This window comes from Apus apus, chromosome 3 (assembly GCF_020740795.1).
Source record: "Apus apus isolate bApuApu2 chromosome 3, bApuApu2.pri.cur, whole genome shotgun sequence".
Classification (NCBI taxonomy): domain Eukaryota; kingdom Metazoa; phylum Chordata; class Aves; order Apodiformes; family Apodidae; genus Apus; species Apus apus.
Window position 1 is genome coordinate 93,745,691 of NC_067284.1, and position 16,530 is coordinate 93,762,220.

At 44.8% G+C, this 16,530-nt stretch overlaps 1 protein-coding gene across 2 annotated transcripts in view; it reads left to right on the forward strand.

The window, feature by feature from the left end:
• Nucleotides 1-10,639: 10,639 nt before the first annotated feature.
• UTRN (utrophin) overlaps nt 10,640-16,530 on the forward strand; it is a 358,149-nt gene continuing 352,258 nt past the window's right edge. The window contains exons 1-2 of one of the 2 annotated variants that reach the window (XM_051613510.1): nt 10,640-10,677; nt 11,620-11,783. In XM_051613510.1, coding sequence (XP_051469470.1) covers nt 11,705-11,783 — 79 coding nt within the window. In that variant the 5' untranslated portion in view covers nt 10,640-10,677; nt 11,620-11,704. Of the gene's footprint in view, nt 10,678-10,765; nt 10,818-11,619; nt 11,784-16,530 lie in introns of those variants that run through there. The other variant, XM_051613511.1, reaches the window with a different exon arrangement.

The following is a 16,530-nucleotide window of genomic DNA, read 5'->3' on the forward strand; positions in this document are numbered from 1 at the left end:
AAAAATATGGGCCTGTTAGCAGCTGATAATATTGCTGTTTCTCTCCTGTTGACATACAGCACCAACAAGATGGCAGTGGCCCTTCCCCTATTTGCAAGGGAGCTTTGCTCTGTCCTGGACAATCCAGGTGTTTGACAGCTCCAGATTGGTATCTGAAGCTTCAGGTGGGATTCTGCTGCCTATATGTAGCCTTGTGGTGTCACCTGAGATGCCTCAGGTGCCTATAGGTGTCTCATCAGAACCATATGTCACCTCTTCTTGGGTGGCTACACAGGACTGGATACCAATGTTTATGTTACTAGATCTTTTTCCCATGTCTTAAAACACTATGCAAAGACTAGAGCAGTCTGAGGTCACCACCGCTAGTTTTGTTGCCTGGATCCAGTCAGCTGCCTGTCTTGGGCTCTTGTTTTCATCGTACTACTTCTGAGGTGCAGTTTTATGCTTGAGTAGGTGTACTGATGGTAAAAAGGGACAATGTTTTTCCTTTTTTTTTTTTTTTTTTTTTTTCCCCTTGGCATCACTCTCCCACTGCTCCTCTTAGTGCTGAAGATGTTTGTTTTGGAGTCAGCAGTGTTGGAGAAAGAGACCCATAGGAACATGCAAGTGAGAAAGTGTCTGTTCAGCTGGCAGCCACCCTCTGGCTCAGCCCTGTCACAGAACAGCCTGGTTAGGTACCTGCTTGGCCCTGCAAGTTGTCTGATCTTTGCCTCTGCAGATCCAAAGTAATTTTGCTTATCAGGAACAAAGTGGATCACAGAGGCCATAAAAGGCAGATACTGTCTGAAGATAAATCGTGCAGTCAAAGGAGCTGGGTCTGTGAAGTTAGTTTCCAGGGAAGATTAAATGAATCAGAAAGCAGACCCTTTTGAGGATGCATTGCAACATACATTCCTCGACAAAATTCTTCCTTAGAGCCCTCTGGCAACCTGCAGACCTCTCCAGACTTAAACTGAGAACCTTCCTGTAAGTAAAGAAGGAACAGGCTCTGAAGGCAAACTGGACCTCTGTGAAAAGCCTCTTTGTGTCAGTCTGCAAGGGCTGGAAACTTCTTAGGCAGCAAAACTACGGACACCGACAGGAGTAACAGCTCCAGCTGTTTTGTCTCTCTGATGGGAGAGTGAGTGGCTGGCTCTGCTGGTGGCTCTGAGACCCTGTATTCCACAGCTGAGGGAGAATGGCAAAGTTACTGGGGCATCTGGCGAATGTAAAGCCTTATGCAGCACTTGGGGCTTGCTCTCCTTAACCATTTTCTGCCCCTCCTGGTGCAGGAAGGTGGATGGTTTCCAGCTGAACCAGTTGATGGAAAATTCCTGCTGAGGAAGAAAAAGTAGAGGATTAACTCTGGTAAAGATTCTAGTGATGGGCTGGGGTCAAATCTAGGATGGCCAGGGTGTGGGCTGGTGCCATCCCACTGTACATGTTGTCTTTGAGAGATGCAGAGATGCTTTTACTGCTGACAGGCCAGGGGGTAGCGAATCAGGGATCCTCATCGCTTCCCTGATTGTTTCCTTTTCACTGCAGCAAGTGAAGTTCAGGAAAAACATCAGAGCTCAGCACAGAAACCAAGCTGAGCACAGTTAGTGTTTGGAGAGGAGGCCCCGTAAGGGGAATGCTGAATCACTTCACCACCCACGGAAATACTCTACAAATAATGTTGTGTTGTTTAGTAGTTACAATTTTCATGCTGGAATGGTGCAATCTTGAATGTATATTGGGGAGAGTACCCAAAAGTTATTAGCAACAGCTGTGGCTGAATTTGAAAGTGTATCCTAATGGTGAAAAGCAATCCTCAGATTAACAGGGTTTCTGGATCAGCCCTAGGACTTGTAGGCTTCCTCAGGCATTGCTGAAAAGGTTTTGTTTTCCTTTGTTTTTCATGTTCGAATTTGGTAACATTTCTTTCCTGTTGCTAGTGTTACTGTGCCTCTGTTTATTGGTTGCTATTCCTAAAAACAAACCCAGGTTTAGGCTTTCGTGGGAAAAAGACTTGGAGCGGGGAAGTGGAGAATGGACATTTGGAAGATTTGTGGCATTTGATAATGTTACAAATGAGGCCAACAGCTATTTTAAAAAGAGCTACTCAAGTGGCTTATTTCTGGCAGAAGTGGAGAAGTCCTAAGCAACTCTTACTCACTTTGTTCTAAGGCTTGGGATGTTCTGCCCATTGCATTTCTCTCTCTGCCACATACTATCCTTTGCAGGTGTCTGTGGAGGGTTCCATAACACACTGCTTGTTTCACACTCTTGCTCTGAGATCCAGGTGCAGCTCTGCATCCTTATACATAAATAATCACTTTTCATAAATGAATCACCTATTGCTCAAGGTGGGCAGCATACTTTAAAGGCATCTAAGTTAAGAGTCATGATCTTTAAATGTTTGGGTTGTATTTTTGACCTGTTTTAGTTAGAATTTATGTCCAGGGAGTTACAGAGAAAAAACAGGACAAAAGGTCTAGCTGACCTGCAGTTGTAACAAAGATACATGCATCCTGGTTGTTATTATTCATGACTCCCAGTGTAACCACAGGGCAGAGGAGACACATTATCTGGCAGCTGAGGAGCTGGGATCTGCCGAAACATGGGACTGAAATGACCCAAAGGTTTTACCTGAGAGGAAGTAATAAATGGAAGTAGGTAGTGGAGCACAAGGAAAGAGCAGAATGTTAGGATTTTAAGATATGCTTATGTGCCCAGAGTGTGCCTGGTTTTCTAGCTATATCAGCTGGTCATCTCAGAGCTGTTCCTGCTGACTGCAGACCTTGCCACAAACACAGCTGGAGGCAGTCTGGCTGGCAGAACATCTACCGAGGTATTTGTCAGTGGGGTGGCCTGCAGACACTTCATAACATACATCTCAAGGCCTACTGTTTTAATAGTTCTCTCTGTGTTGTGTTAGGAAGGCATAATTGAGGCTCCCTGATCCTTTTTGGCAAAGACCACTTTGGGCTTGACAGTGCACTGGGAGATTTCCAGGTTTTGCTTTACTTTCTTTTTTGGAATGGGACCTTAAGGAGCAGTCAGGCACCTCCTTCCATACTCAAAATAGCAAAGCCCTTTCTGTGGAAAAGTAAACTCTCCCAGTTCCTGAGGAAAGAAATGCCACAGAATAGCATTGTGTGGGCTTCAGTACCACACATACAACAAGGAGGACACACTTCAAAAGTACTAAAGAAAGAATTTAAAGATTGTTTAAGAAAAGGTTAATGAACATAATGGATTAAACAGCAGTGAAAGCATCTGTCCTGGCCAGTGCCACCAGTTTGGCTGGGAACAGGGTGAGAGGCAGGGTCCTCTGCATTGGGAGGGCAGAAACACACAGGTATAGGACATAGGGGTGCCTGGGATTGTAGGGTCCCTGACTCAAATGGGATGTCTACGTGCTCGTTGAATCCCACCCAGAGCATCCAAGGAACATGTCTTGGGGAGTTCGGTACACACAGACACTTTAACCAAACACAGCGATGAAAGGAGGAGGGTGAGCCTGCAGGGGGCTTTGCTGGGAAGTATGCTCTTGTATTTTGTAACTTCAAGAAAACTTTCCCCTGTGCATTTACATCCCTAGCATCTTGTATACTCACTGAAACCAGTTTTGTAATGCACTCCTTCGTCACATTCCTTGTCAGGATCATGTCTGGTCTGATACTGACAAAATGTTGCAAGCTGGTGACTGCTAATCTGGGGCAAGGACAGATTATTTTATATTTCATAATGAATGTTTCACAGGATTTGCTAAAATTAAGTTTTGTTCCCAGCTAGCTTCCCCAGTCTGATTTACTGTTGTCTTTTTTTTCATGTTGATGGCATCATATTTCAGACTAGATTTAAACTCTGAATTTGCCAGGGCTTGGGTACAATTGTATTTTAAATATACGTTGGTCCTTTTAACAATTGTTACAGCAATTGTCAGATCACATTCACAGGGTTTTAAAACATACCTTCTGTCCTGGGCCAAACACAAGCTGTATGGTTGAGGGACTTTGCTGCTCTGCGTTTACATGCTGTCAAGCTTAATGACACCTGATCTTGACTGAGCAAGCACTTTGGTACTTCTGTGCTATAAATAATACCATTGTCCTATACCTGGTCAATGTTTTGAAGCATAAGTGCTGAGATATAATGTTACAATTATGTTATAACGGCATAGTGTAGAACATTTGTGCTGTCACATGGTTGGAAACTTCTCTGGAAATGCTGGTAAGGCTTAATTTTCTGAAATGCAAAGTCTATGTAGAGTTCTTTCCCAGCAAGGAGAAACTCCAGCATTGCTCCCTTTTCAAATCCGTGGCCTCTCCGAGTCACCTCCAGTTAGATACATCAGTGATGTATGAAGGGTTTTTATTGCTCCTTCATTTTCTTCTGGCAGTGACTCCAGAAAAGGCTGTTTTAGAGTAGGAAAATGGTTTCAATCATCTTTTCATTCAGTTTGTGGTCTCTTTCTTCATTTCAGTGCTTAAGGACTTGGCAAGGCTGGACTTCTTTTTTGGTTTGGAAGATAGCTTTGGTTTGGAACATCCCAAAATAAATGATGTCCAAAAGTTTCCTTTTTGTCTGCTATGATTTCAAAGCAATTTTCATGGCTTGGTTCATGATTGCCTAATAGAAGAAAATGGAACAATAATTACTGCCTGCAGAGCTTCTAGCACAGCAGTTATTTAACTAGCTGCAAAATAATTTAAGGAATCGGCAAATGTCTCTTAGAAAATCTATTGTTCCTTTAAGAACTGTGTACTTTAAGACAAATGCTTTTCCTTGAGCTGGGCACATAATTCCCATGGCAGTCAGACAGCAGCCATTGCCCACTATTCCAGGCATGGGAAGAGCAAGGGCACCATTCACAGTCCTGCCTGTCTGAGGTGTGAAGCTCCTGCCTGCCAGCGCTTCCCAGCGTGCTGAATGGGATGGCTCCCCATCGTGTTTAGAAACCTGGAGAGGACTGCCCTAATGGGGTGGCCAAGATTTCCTGCTCACACAGGGGAAATTTGTTGAGAGGCAGAGGCAGAGCCAGCACATTGCTGGCCAGTGGCAGCACAGGGAGCAGGGCGGCTGGGCGAAGCGGCTGATCTCTGCACCTTCCCGGGGGCAGCCCCACCAGTGCCTGCTCCAGAAGGAATTTGGGAGAGGGAAGAGAGGCTTCAGTCAAGATGATTTAAACCATGATCTGCTATAACAGGCCTCGTTCAGGCTGAATTTTCATAAAATGAGAGTGAAAATGTGTAGTGGTGCAGAGTGAGGTGACCTAGGCAGTGTGGAGGTCTACAGATGGGCTTTGTCATATGCCACAGCTTGCAGGGCATCTCCTTCTGTTTTATGGGTGTAGCTACAGAAGACCACAGATTGCAAAACAAACTCATATCTAATGTCTTTGGTGGTTATAAAACTTCAGTTACATATTTTATGCTGTTGACTCAAGAAGGACTATTCATTTGTTCAGAATTAAAAATGTATATACATATTTGTAATGTTCAGATCTAATATTACTGCAGTGACTTTATTTTAGTTAAAAGCCCAAATCCTTTTCATTTCAAGGAAAGAAAAACCCACTTTGTGGTAGTAATTAGAAGTTATTTAGGCTTTTGGCACGTTAACAAAACTGTACACATTTTGGAAACAGGAGGCTAACGGTAGTCTTGTAAGCCCATATGGAATTAGTTAGGATTGAGGATCCTAGAAGGTCCAAGGACAGGCTTGCAGTGGCAGGTATGGCAAAACCTGGTCAAGCCTTCTCCTGGCCATAGTCTGCTCATCTGTGGTTGGATGCTTCATGGTTCTGGCCAAAGATTACTGTCTTGCACAGGCATTTTTGTTGATGGTTTGCTTTTTTCCAATCCTCTGGTGCAGTTAGAGAGTTATGTTAGGAGGGTAAATTGATCACTATAATTGTTCATTAATGGACTTTTCTTTAATGTACTTTTAGAGGTTATATTCTTGGGAATGATGATAAATGATAGTAGCTTCAATTAATGTCACCGCAGCTAAGGGTATGTCACTGTTTCTATTAATACAGTGCAATTTTCTGGGGCTTTATAATGAAGCTGTAAAAAATAGCTGAAATTTGAGATGCAAGGCTCCAGTGTATTTTATGTACACAATATTGTGTGAATCTGATCTGATCGATAGACATATTGAATCTAATGAGGTAAAAATAGAGGGGAGATGATCTACTGAAGATTCAGATCCCAACCTGTAGAAATGAAAGCATACTGAGGGGAACACCCTGCTTTCTCTTTAAGTTAAGAAGAAAGAGGACACAGAAAGCAGAAGCAGCAACAGTCATGTGGACCTGCTGCTGTGCAGGTGATGGGCATCTTGTGCCCAGGCCTCCTGTATTTACCACGATTGCCTGCTGCCCAGTCTTGCTTTCGGTACCTGGTGCCCCTTGATTTATGGTTAATTCTGTGTAGCAGAACAGTCTTGAATTTCTTAAGATATGTTACAGTACCTACCACAACAGGCCTTTTAATTCTTGGAGAAGCTTGGAAGGAGCTTATACACAAAGGCAGCTGAGCTTAGAATAAAAATATAAAAATATGTGATCTAATGTTAAAGTCAGATTTCAAAGTAAGGAGTTGAGGGCAGAAAACGCTGTCCCACCTTTAAAAATGGTTCTGAAGCTGATTTTGAATGTTTTTGTACCAAATACTCAGTTGATCAACAAAGCTAGCTCTAAAGCACTTTGATGACAGCAAAGGAGAGGAAAAGGATCAAACTAACGGTGTCTGCCCAGTGTGCTAAGCCTTTCAAAGGTACTGCCAAAGGAGTTGTAGATAAAACTGACCCAAGCTTTTAAAAAAACTTGATCATTTTCCTCAGAAAAGAAACATAGAGAGAGAATGTTTATTGAATATGTCTTTATACGTATTTTTGTCCTCAGATGAGAGATAATGAAAATAGTAAGGAACTTGAACTAACTGGTTAGGGCAGTATGCCAGCACCAAAGCATGAAGGGGTTGTTATTTGAATTTAGATGCAAATTCTGCAGGGAGAAAATGCCTGCTGAGTAACAGCCTGCCTGATCGGTTAACTGAGAGCGACAACATGATGGGCTATGCAGAAAGGGCCAATAAAGATACTCTGCTTACAAAGTAATCCATTTGGTATCTCATGTCTTCCTCAATATGGAATGATTTTCTGAAATCATGACAAAACATTGATGAACGGGCACACACATTATTATAGCAGTCAATCTCAAGGTAATGAGATACATGAAATTCCTAGTTATACGGTTAATCCTATTAATTATAAGTGTATTCTAAAGATAGAAATGCTAAGAAGAAAGAAAAGACAAGGAGACAAGGTAAGATGAACTCAGAGCTTCACAATGGCATTGTTTTAATGCCCTAAGGAATAAAGTATCTATTTACTTTGGTCAAAGTTCAAGGGCTCCACATCTTCTCAGCCTATTTCTCTAGTTTCTTTTTCTGTATTCCCCTTGTCGTTCCTTTTCAATGTTGTCTAAGGGCTTCATGGACTTTTCTGGTCTTTTACCAACAGAAAGGTAAGCTGTACCACCCAATCCACATGATATTATTGGTGTGCAGTAACACACCAATAGTAGATGAATATAGGTTTTAGAAATATAACCCAATAGAGACTTTGAGTTTGCCTTTAAAATTGTGCTAGTCATTATTTCCAATTCTGCCAATCACTGGAATACAAATTTAGAGAGACCTAAAGCATAGACTTGTACAGAATATTAAAGATTAGGGTGGTGGGTTTTTTTTTCCCTGATGGACTTGTACCTAAAGACCCAGATTAAAAAAAAATAAAAATACTGCCTTTGCATTGAGAAACCTACAGTGTAAATAACTGGCTTTGAAAACTCAGGCTTTGATCAGCAGCTGAGTGAGGATGGCTCTGGAGACAAGAATGTTTGAAACACACCCAGAAAAAAATTCTCCTGCTTTCCCAAGGTAGTGTTCAGTCTTGTTATTCTATTACCCTTCTGCTGGTGCTCCACAGTTCAAAGAAAATAACGACGCCACTTCTGTCTAAAACAGAGAAAAAGGAAAAAAGAAGATAAAAGAGAAAAAAAGGAAATGCTAACAGGTTAAACTGAAATGTGTTTCTTTTTGAGAAATAATTCATAGGTGCTTTCAGAGCAAGATTATAAAAATCAGGAACTTGGGCTTACACATGGAGGTTTGAAATGGGATGGACAAGCTCTCTGCTCCCACTTATCAGCTTTACTGCAGCTTTTAGTGATCAAAGTTATTGCTACCTGATAGCTGTCTTGGGTAACCTCCATTAAATGACTGATCCTCTCAGTGCAGCCTACAAAAGAATGGCCTTTCTTCCACTTGGCATTTTCTTGCATTAGGCAAAGCTCTGGGGTGCTTTGGGATCCCTGGGTCCCACACCCTGGTAGATATCCAGCAGTGGGAAATATTTTTGTGCTGAGCCTTGGGCAGGCACTGGGATACATGGGTCAGTGTGTCTCTTGTCCTGTTCATGGAAGACTTGTATAAAAGGCAGCCAGGTTATGTTTGGATTCTGGGCTTGGCAGTATTTGGGTGTTTTTTTCATCACTGAGCACTGAAGTTAGAGGCTCAGCATGCAGAGGCAATACATGGGATGGGGTGGCGAAGCAGTCTGTTTAGCCCAGAGCAGCGAGGCAGAAGGCAGGAAAGAAGTGGTGTTTCTCTAACCTTCTCTAATCACAAACATCATATTCCTTGTACAGGTTTATCAGTATAATGTAAACAAACAGACATAAACACAAACCATACCTTTCCAACAAAACTAGCCTACTGCTCAGCACTGCCTTACAGTTAGTTACACACTGACAGGGATCCATAGCAGTGGTTTTATAGTGTTTGTCATCCATGAGCCACAGTTCTCAATAGGGTCACAACTTCAGTCATCACAACACTTAAAGGATGTACTTTATTCCTACCTGTTCACAAGTAAGAACCATTAATGAATTCACATAGTGGTTTGGTTAAGCAGATCAAGGATGGATTAACTAATTTGCTCTGAATCACCCAAGAAATCTGTTGAATGATCAGAACTAGGCATCTTCATCTTTGGGGCTTCTTCAAAAGGCAGAAACATACTGCATTATCTGTGAGGCCCTCCATCCTAGGATGCAGCCCCAGTCCCTGTTACACGTGCTGCACACATCAAAGGTTGCAGAAAAAATGTTAAATGTAGTTAGAATTATGGTAATACTAATTTACAGGTAGCTTGTTTTGTTTGTGTGAGGTACCTTTTTTTTTTCTTCCTTTTTTCCCCGTGGGGGAAATTGTAGAGTATGGGTAAATATCAAAACTAGCTATGGCTAAAATACACGCAATCACTGTTTATTTTTGTTACCTGTAGTGCCTTGTAAACACATGAGCTGTACACTGGTAAGAAAAAGACTTTCGAAGGTAAATCTTTCTCATTTCATTGCTGCCAATTTCTGTTTGCCTGGTGATACACAATAAACACGTCCACAAACCTGGCCTCTCTCTTCTCTCCTAGATAATGAATTCTGTGCCTTCTTTTCCGCAGACTGCTGCCTGCTGTCTGGTTTTGTTATTAGGGCAGCGAGGTACTCGATGCTGGGAATGCATCTAACCTTGAAAACATTCTGGCCCAGACGACTTGAGGCCTGGGAGGTAACACCAAGGAGTTACTCAACTACCGTGTCTCTCCGATATCACTGAAACTTCAGATCAATGCTTACCAAGATAGATACGGGCCACTCGTTCAGCAGCCTTACAGCACAGGTGAGTGAAGATCACTTGCCTGAGCAAATACGACTGTGCTCATTCCCAGGTTACTAACGTGGCCATAAATTAATTAGCGTGAGCAAAATATTTCACTAGCATACATGTCCGTGCACACACAAAGCATGACGGCAGACAGCCGATGTCCAGCGCAGCACATTTTCACCCATCCGTCCCGCTCCTCTGCTGCCCAGCTGAAACCACCCGGCGCTTTGGGCTGCCCGGCGGCCCCGGGTGGTGAACCCCGGACACCCGGCCAGCCGGACGAGTTTCGGGAGAGCGGTTTCCTGCTGTGAAGTGTGCAAGTGCCCGAAGTGCCCCTCCAGTTCTCTCTTGCTCCCTTGCTGTGCGGCTCCGGTGTTAGTGGAAAGCGACGGGGCGAGCGAGCCGCGGAGCTCGGCGGTGCCCGCCCTGCTCTGGTCGACCCTGCCCGCCGTGCGCCTCGCTCCGCTTGCTTGTGGGGGGAGAGGGAAAGACAGGGGAGGCGGGAGCGCACAGGTGAGGCCGGGAAGGCCCCGAGAGGAGGAGGGAAGAGCTGAGCGCCGATGGCCGCGCCGGGACAGCCCCACCGGCCCCAGGACCCGGCCCACCGCCCTCCGGGCGGGGCTCTCAGGGGCTCTGGGCGGGTCTGGCTCCGTCCTCTACCCCGCCCCGTCCCGGCCGGGCCCCACGGCAGGCGCAGCCCCGCCCCTCCCGCCCCCCGGAGAAGGGCCCGCGCGGCCGTGGCTGGTCCCCCGCGCCCGCCGGCTGACAAAGGGGGCTCCGGGGCCGGGGAGGAGCTGCCGTGGGGCCGGGCCGGGGGAGAAGGAGGGGCGGCGGAGGAGGTGGGGCGGCAGCGTCTCTCACAGAAAGTTGCGGGTCCGCCAGCGGGAGCCGCCGTCGCCGGGGGACGGGGCGCGGGGAGGAGCCGGGGCGGGCCGGGCCGTGGGGAAGCGGGTCCGCCTCCCGCCGCCGTGTCCGAGGGGTGAGTGGCGGTGGCGGGTTGCGGGCGGTGGGTGCCCCGGCGCCTCTGCGAGCGGGGCTGCCCCAAGGGGGTATGGGCGGGCGCCGCGGCTCGGAGGGGCGTGGGGGGAAAGTTTGTTCCCCAACTCCGAGCTGGTAAAGGTGAGGGCGTGGGGGGCGTAACGCCCGCGGCTGGGCGCACCTGCGGGCGGAGCGGGGGCGGCGGTGCGGGGCGGCGGGGGAGCGGGCGGGACGGCGCGGCCACGGGCAGCCGGGGCGGCGGACGGCCCCTCCACGGGGTGCCCGAGGGCCGACGGCGCCGCTGTGGCCGCGCACCCCACGGGGAGGAGGTGCCGGCGCGCCCAGCCGCCCGCCGGGTCAAAATCCCCGCCGGGGGAGCGAGGGCGGTGGCTTCTGGGCCGGGCGACCGGACGAAGAGCTGCCCGGGGCCCGTCCTGCGGGACTCGGCTTCCCCCGCTCCGCAGGGGGGCTTCGTGGCTTCTCCCACACGTGGCTCTCACGTCCGGGCCGGCTGGAGGAGCTCGCCGGCCCTCGGCCCCCACCCCGGCGGCCACACGCCCCAGTCCGGTGGGAGCGGGGCCCCCTGCTTTGGCAGCCCCCGTGGGCGGGGATGTCCCGTTTGGCTCCAGCTGGGTGAGGGGCGGTGGCCGTGTTGCCGCGGGGACTGTGACCTGCCCCTCCTGGGTGGGTGGAGGTCACCCTGGCGCCCAAGGTTGGCCGAAGCTTTGCTTTCGTGGCTAGGCATTAACCTGGCCAGCAGCACTCCTCGGTGCCATCTCTCTTTTTAAATCCCATGAGGCATCGTCCCTTTGCAGGGGCGCAGGGAGCCACGCGTGGGCATGGCCAGCCAGCCTGGGGCCCATCCTGTGCCTGGTGTGAGGAGTCACACCTGGTGCAGCCCGTGGGGTTACACTGCCTCTCTGCTCCCTCTCCTGTGCTGTAGGTGCTGGTGCTGAGCCGAGGTCCTCTATGGGAGCCCTCTCCCAACAGCTTTAGGCTGCACACACGGCATTCCCTAGCCCACAAGCATGGCCCACACCTCTGACCAGGAGGAAGGACCTGGTGGGGGACACAGCGAGTTCAGTGATATCATTAAGTCCAGATCAGGTAAGCTGTTGAAAGTAATGGCATTTTCCCATTTTCTCCTCTACGCACATATTCTGACATCAGCCTGAATTTTTAGAGTGTTTTTCCAACTTTTTTTTTTTTTTTTTTTGGCTGTATATGACTTGGGCTGTTCATGCAGCTGTCCTACCATTAAGTAATAGTAATTGTAGATCTCTGCTGGTGGTTTTTTTTTTTTTTTGACAGCATTAGTCAAGTCAGTTTGTTTGGGATCCACCTCCTGTGTTATAATTACCTCTGCTTTTGTAAATAACCATGTGCTTAAAGTGTTCTTATGCAACCTAGTGTTGGCAGCTTTTTTGTTTATTCTCCAACGCTGAAAATGGCAACTGTGGCCACAATACTGTACCTCCTGAAAGTGCATGGCGGTAGTACTCGTGCAGTAAATTAATGTGCTTCCTCCTTAATGTAAACCAGTTGTCTAAGGCTACTTGCTCAGGCATTTCCTCTAGCAAAACATTTGTGTAACAAACTTGAAAGTTATTGAAAAAACATGGGATTTTCTTGCTTGTTGTAAGTCTGAATCTTCTAATGTGGATGATGGGGTAGGTAAGGAGGTACCCTCATTTTAGCAGGGGAAGAATGGAGGCTTTGGAGGGGCAGTACTGAGTTATTCATACCTTGATAGAAACTTGCCCTGCATCTAGAGACTGGATGCTCGCTTCTTTAGACTCAAAGACTGTCTTTTCTCTCTTAAATGTGGAACCCTTCTGTTGTGAAAAGATTATCCTCAGATACTGAAACTTAACAGAGTGTTTTTTAAATGATCAATGCATTAAAAAATGCAGCTTTTTGGTTGGTGATAGTTTGATATGTTGGATTACATAGAATGTGGGTTTGAATCTGGATCTCATTGGTGTTGGAATAGTTTGTTTCTCAGACCTCCTCTTTTTGAGGAACGACACCTTTGGTGGAGGCAGTCTTCCTCTTAACTTCTGGAAGTGTTAAAGAGGAAGTGTGAAACAGAAATGCGCGTGGATTTCCATATCAAATTCTGTAGTGCAGGTTTACATTTGCTGCTATTTTGAAACCTCTGGACACAACATTTATAAGCATGCAGTCAACACCTCCTAGGGCTCTGAGTTTGAGGATGGCTTGCAAACAGTTTGTATGCATATATATACACAAGTACTGCAGTTTTATAGGATGTCTGAGAAAACATGGCTGTATTTGAGGTCTTTCCTGGATGAACAAATTGTACAGTAAGTTCTGTTTTGGTTAGGACAGACAGTTGTAAATCTCCTATTATAACTGCTTTAACTTTCTTCTTCTCTGTTACTGAGAAAACTGTATATTCTAATACAAAGCTAAAAGACTTGTGCATTAAAATAAAAATAGTGAGTGAAGATAGATCTTAAGTGATTCAGCTTTTCTAAATAATACACTGGTTTGGATCTGGATGTGTAAGTTAATTACTATACTACATGGCTTGGCTCTCAACCATTCTCTTCAAGTAAACCAGCTAGAGGGATTTCCTAATGAAAGGGTTGAAGTTTTCTGAAGTAGAGGTGGTAGCAAATTGAAGGCTAGTTGCCAGGACTGGGGAAATAATATTATAAGCTCTGCTTCCGTTTTTCCTGGATATCCAGTACAGAGAATGCTAATTTTGATACCTAGAAAAGAAAACAGAGTTGGTTTTAGTTGGGAAAATTTCTACATCACAGAATGTTTGTCACAGTATAACTGAATAGAGCAGAAGAGTTACCTTCATAATTTACTAATATTTGGGGTAGGTAGGGGTCTGTTTGGGTTTTGAGGCTACAGAGAGCGGAACCAGCCAAGGTTTAGGATCTCCACTTTCTTTTGCCACAGAAAATAAGCTGTTAACTTTTGTTCTCAGTACTTTGTAAGTTTGTTAGCCATGATACGGGAAACCTCTTTGATTAGAGAGAGCATGTGAATATTTTCACCCTTAGTAAATAAAATACAAAGCCTGCTTCTAGTAGGTGAAAATTTTTAAGTGATTTAATAGGTCATAGTGGTTTTAATTGCATATTGTTCCTATGCATTTTTAAAATAAGAACACTGAAAGCAGTTTATTGTAAACGAAAGAAAGATGTGTGATACTACATGGAAGGATCACTTAGTCTCTCTGTGCTCTCTCTCCCAGGCAGTTGTCTGTCTTTTTCAACATGTTTTTATTCTTTTTTGGAACATATCACAAAACTGACAGGATATCATGGTTATTTCAAAGCATTCATCCTTTCACTGGTGGTTAAGACATATGGCTGAATCTGATATTTTGTTATAACTTGGAAAAAATGATCATTTGGAAGGCAAGAATCCTTCTGAGGTCAGCCCTTAACAAAGAGTGTTACTGGTAAAAATGTTTCTAAATATTTGGATACAAATGTAAACTTTAGTCCTCAGGAGCCTGTCAAACGAAATGTATCCTCTTTTTGTAGTCATTGCTGCCTTAGTTATCTCACTTCGGAAAAGAGGGAAGCACCTAGAAAGCCGTAAAGGTGGCACAGTTAATGGAGTGATTGGTTATTGAAAACTTGAGCTTTAATCTCAAGTTACTCTTACAAGACTATTGTAAGACACATTAAATTTTATGACTGCTTGGAGCTGTGTGGTGCCCAGCTATGCTTTTTTTTTTATAAGCAGAACTAGCTATGTAGGTTTTTTTCATAGTAACTTGTTATTGGGAAGCTACCAGCATGCCACGTGAAGGTTGTAGGAGAGCAATCATAATAAAATAAAGGCAGGTTGTGCTTTTATTTGTTGCTTGTGTGGAGAGGAAAAAAAAAGTGCGTGTGTCATAGGATTTCATGGATGGGAAAAGTAATTTTGTAAGTATATAATTCATAATTTGGGGAGTTTAAATGGAGAGGATGAAGGATAAAATGCTTTGAAAGGAGATTCATATGTTTTTGGTTATGTTGAAAATATGTTTTCCTTCAGTGGTCAGCAATAAAACTTTCTATGAGCATGCAATATGCTGTAGCTGTTGTAAGTGATAAATGCGTGAGTATTCAAAGCAAAAGAGTTTTTTCCAGTAATCTCACTTCTGTGTCTTATGATACTAAAAAAAAGAAAGTGAGATTTCTTGTTCAATTAACGGTTATTATTTCCTCTTTTGAGTGTGGCTTTTCTTTGATTAGGTAGCTTGTTAGTGCTGATTTCTGTGTAGATACAAGTTATTTTCAAAGATGCATCTTCTGCACTTAGAATAGAATATGCTGGTGACCAAAGCAGCCTTCAAAATAACTTTATTGTTTATGGTAATTGTAAGGGAGACTGCCTTATGTTCCCAGCATGACCAAGTGTCATTTGCCTCCCTGCCTGCTGCACCAGTGACAGTGTTGACTTGGAGTGTCTGATGTTTAAGGGGTAGTATCCTTCTTCCTGGATGGTTACACTGGATTTATATAGTTATAATTACCATTATTAGCCTGTGCCATACCTGTGTGTCTGTATGATTGCTTGCTGTGGAAAAGCAATTTTCCCCTTTTTACTTCCCTATAGAATGAAGTACTGTACGTGGAGCTGATTTATATCTTTGAAAGGCATCTTGTGCAGATAGGTGAGCTGTTCTCTTTGCAATAGCTTTCAGCAAGGAATGCTGTGGGATGACTGCCTTACATTGGTGAAAACAGTGCTGTCATCACCAGGCTTGAAGAACAGATGAGTCTTTGCTATGATTAATTAGGAAAAAAAGACAAACTCACTTAAAATCTGTCATGGTAGCTTGGAATGGTAATATATAATTAAACAGTAAGACGTGACAGGAAAAACATTTCTGGAAGATGACTCTATGCCTCTGGTGCATTTTAAGATATGAATTCCTGTCAGAATTGAGGGGAACTTAATTTTCCTCATCTACCTTTCATTTTTAATTACATTAAAAATACTTGGCTGAAATACTGCTTTGAGAAATCCTAACTTATTTTTGGAGTTCTTGGGCAAGGCTCATTCTGAGAACTGCTGCTGCTGTTGTCGATCTGTCCCCATGAAGCAACACTTGGCTGGCAGTCCCTTGCTCCAGGATCTCCCTGCCCTGCGGCACCACGTGTTGCCTTTGGAACCAGTTCCTTCAGTCACGCCTCTTGCCACCAGATCGCTACGGGCCAAACGCGCTGCTTCTTGTTTATTATTTTGGGTCCATCAGTGTGAAATGGCCAGGAGTTGTTATAGTTGCAGGTGGAACCTTGGGATTCTGTCAAGTAGGCGCAGAATTGGTCTGGCCTGTTTTGCAGTGTGTGAACTGAACTCTTCAGGGACACTTGTGCAGAGTGTGTGCAGACAAGGTGTTACAGAGAAGTGGCAAATTTACTGCTTCGTATTTATAGCCACTAAAATGACTTCTGAAAAACTAAACCTTTTAGATTGCTGTAGCCTGGCTCCTTTCTCTCATTTGCGTGACTTCCTTTTCTTGGGCTGTCTGCTGGGGACAGATTGAGTGCTGCAACGAATACAGCTCTAGGTTATTGCTTAGCATTTATGAAATGGCAGATATATAAGTACCAGGCTGGTTTATTCTAGTCTCTCGATTGGTAGGTGAAGAAATAACATATGCTACTTCATGCATTTGAAGCACGACTTTGCCTTGGAATAGAAAATGAGGCTCCTCAGGGGAAAAAAAAAAATACAAACAACAGCCTAAACCATAAAAGCAGCCCATTGATTTGTGTGTGCTCTGCCAGGAAATGGAGACATAACCCTGGGCAAGAGCTGCTATGTGAGGCACCACGTGTAGTTTGTTAAGTGTTTCTAAAAAAGTCTA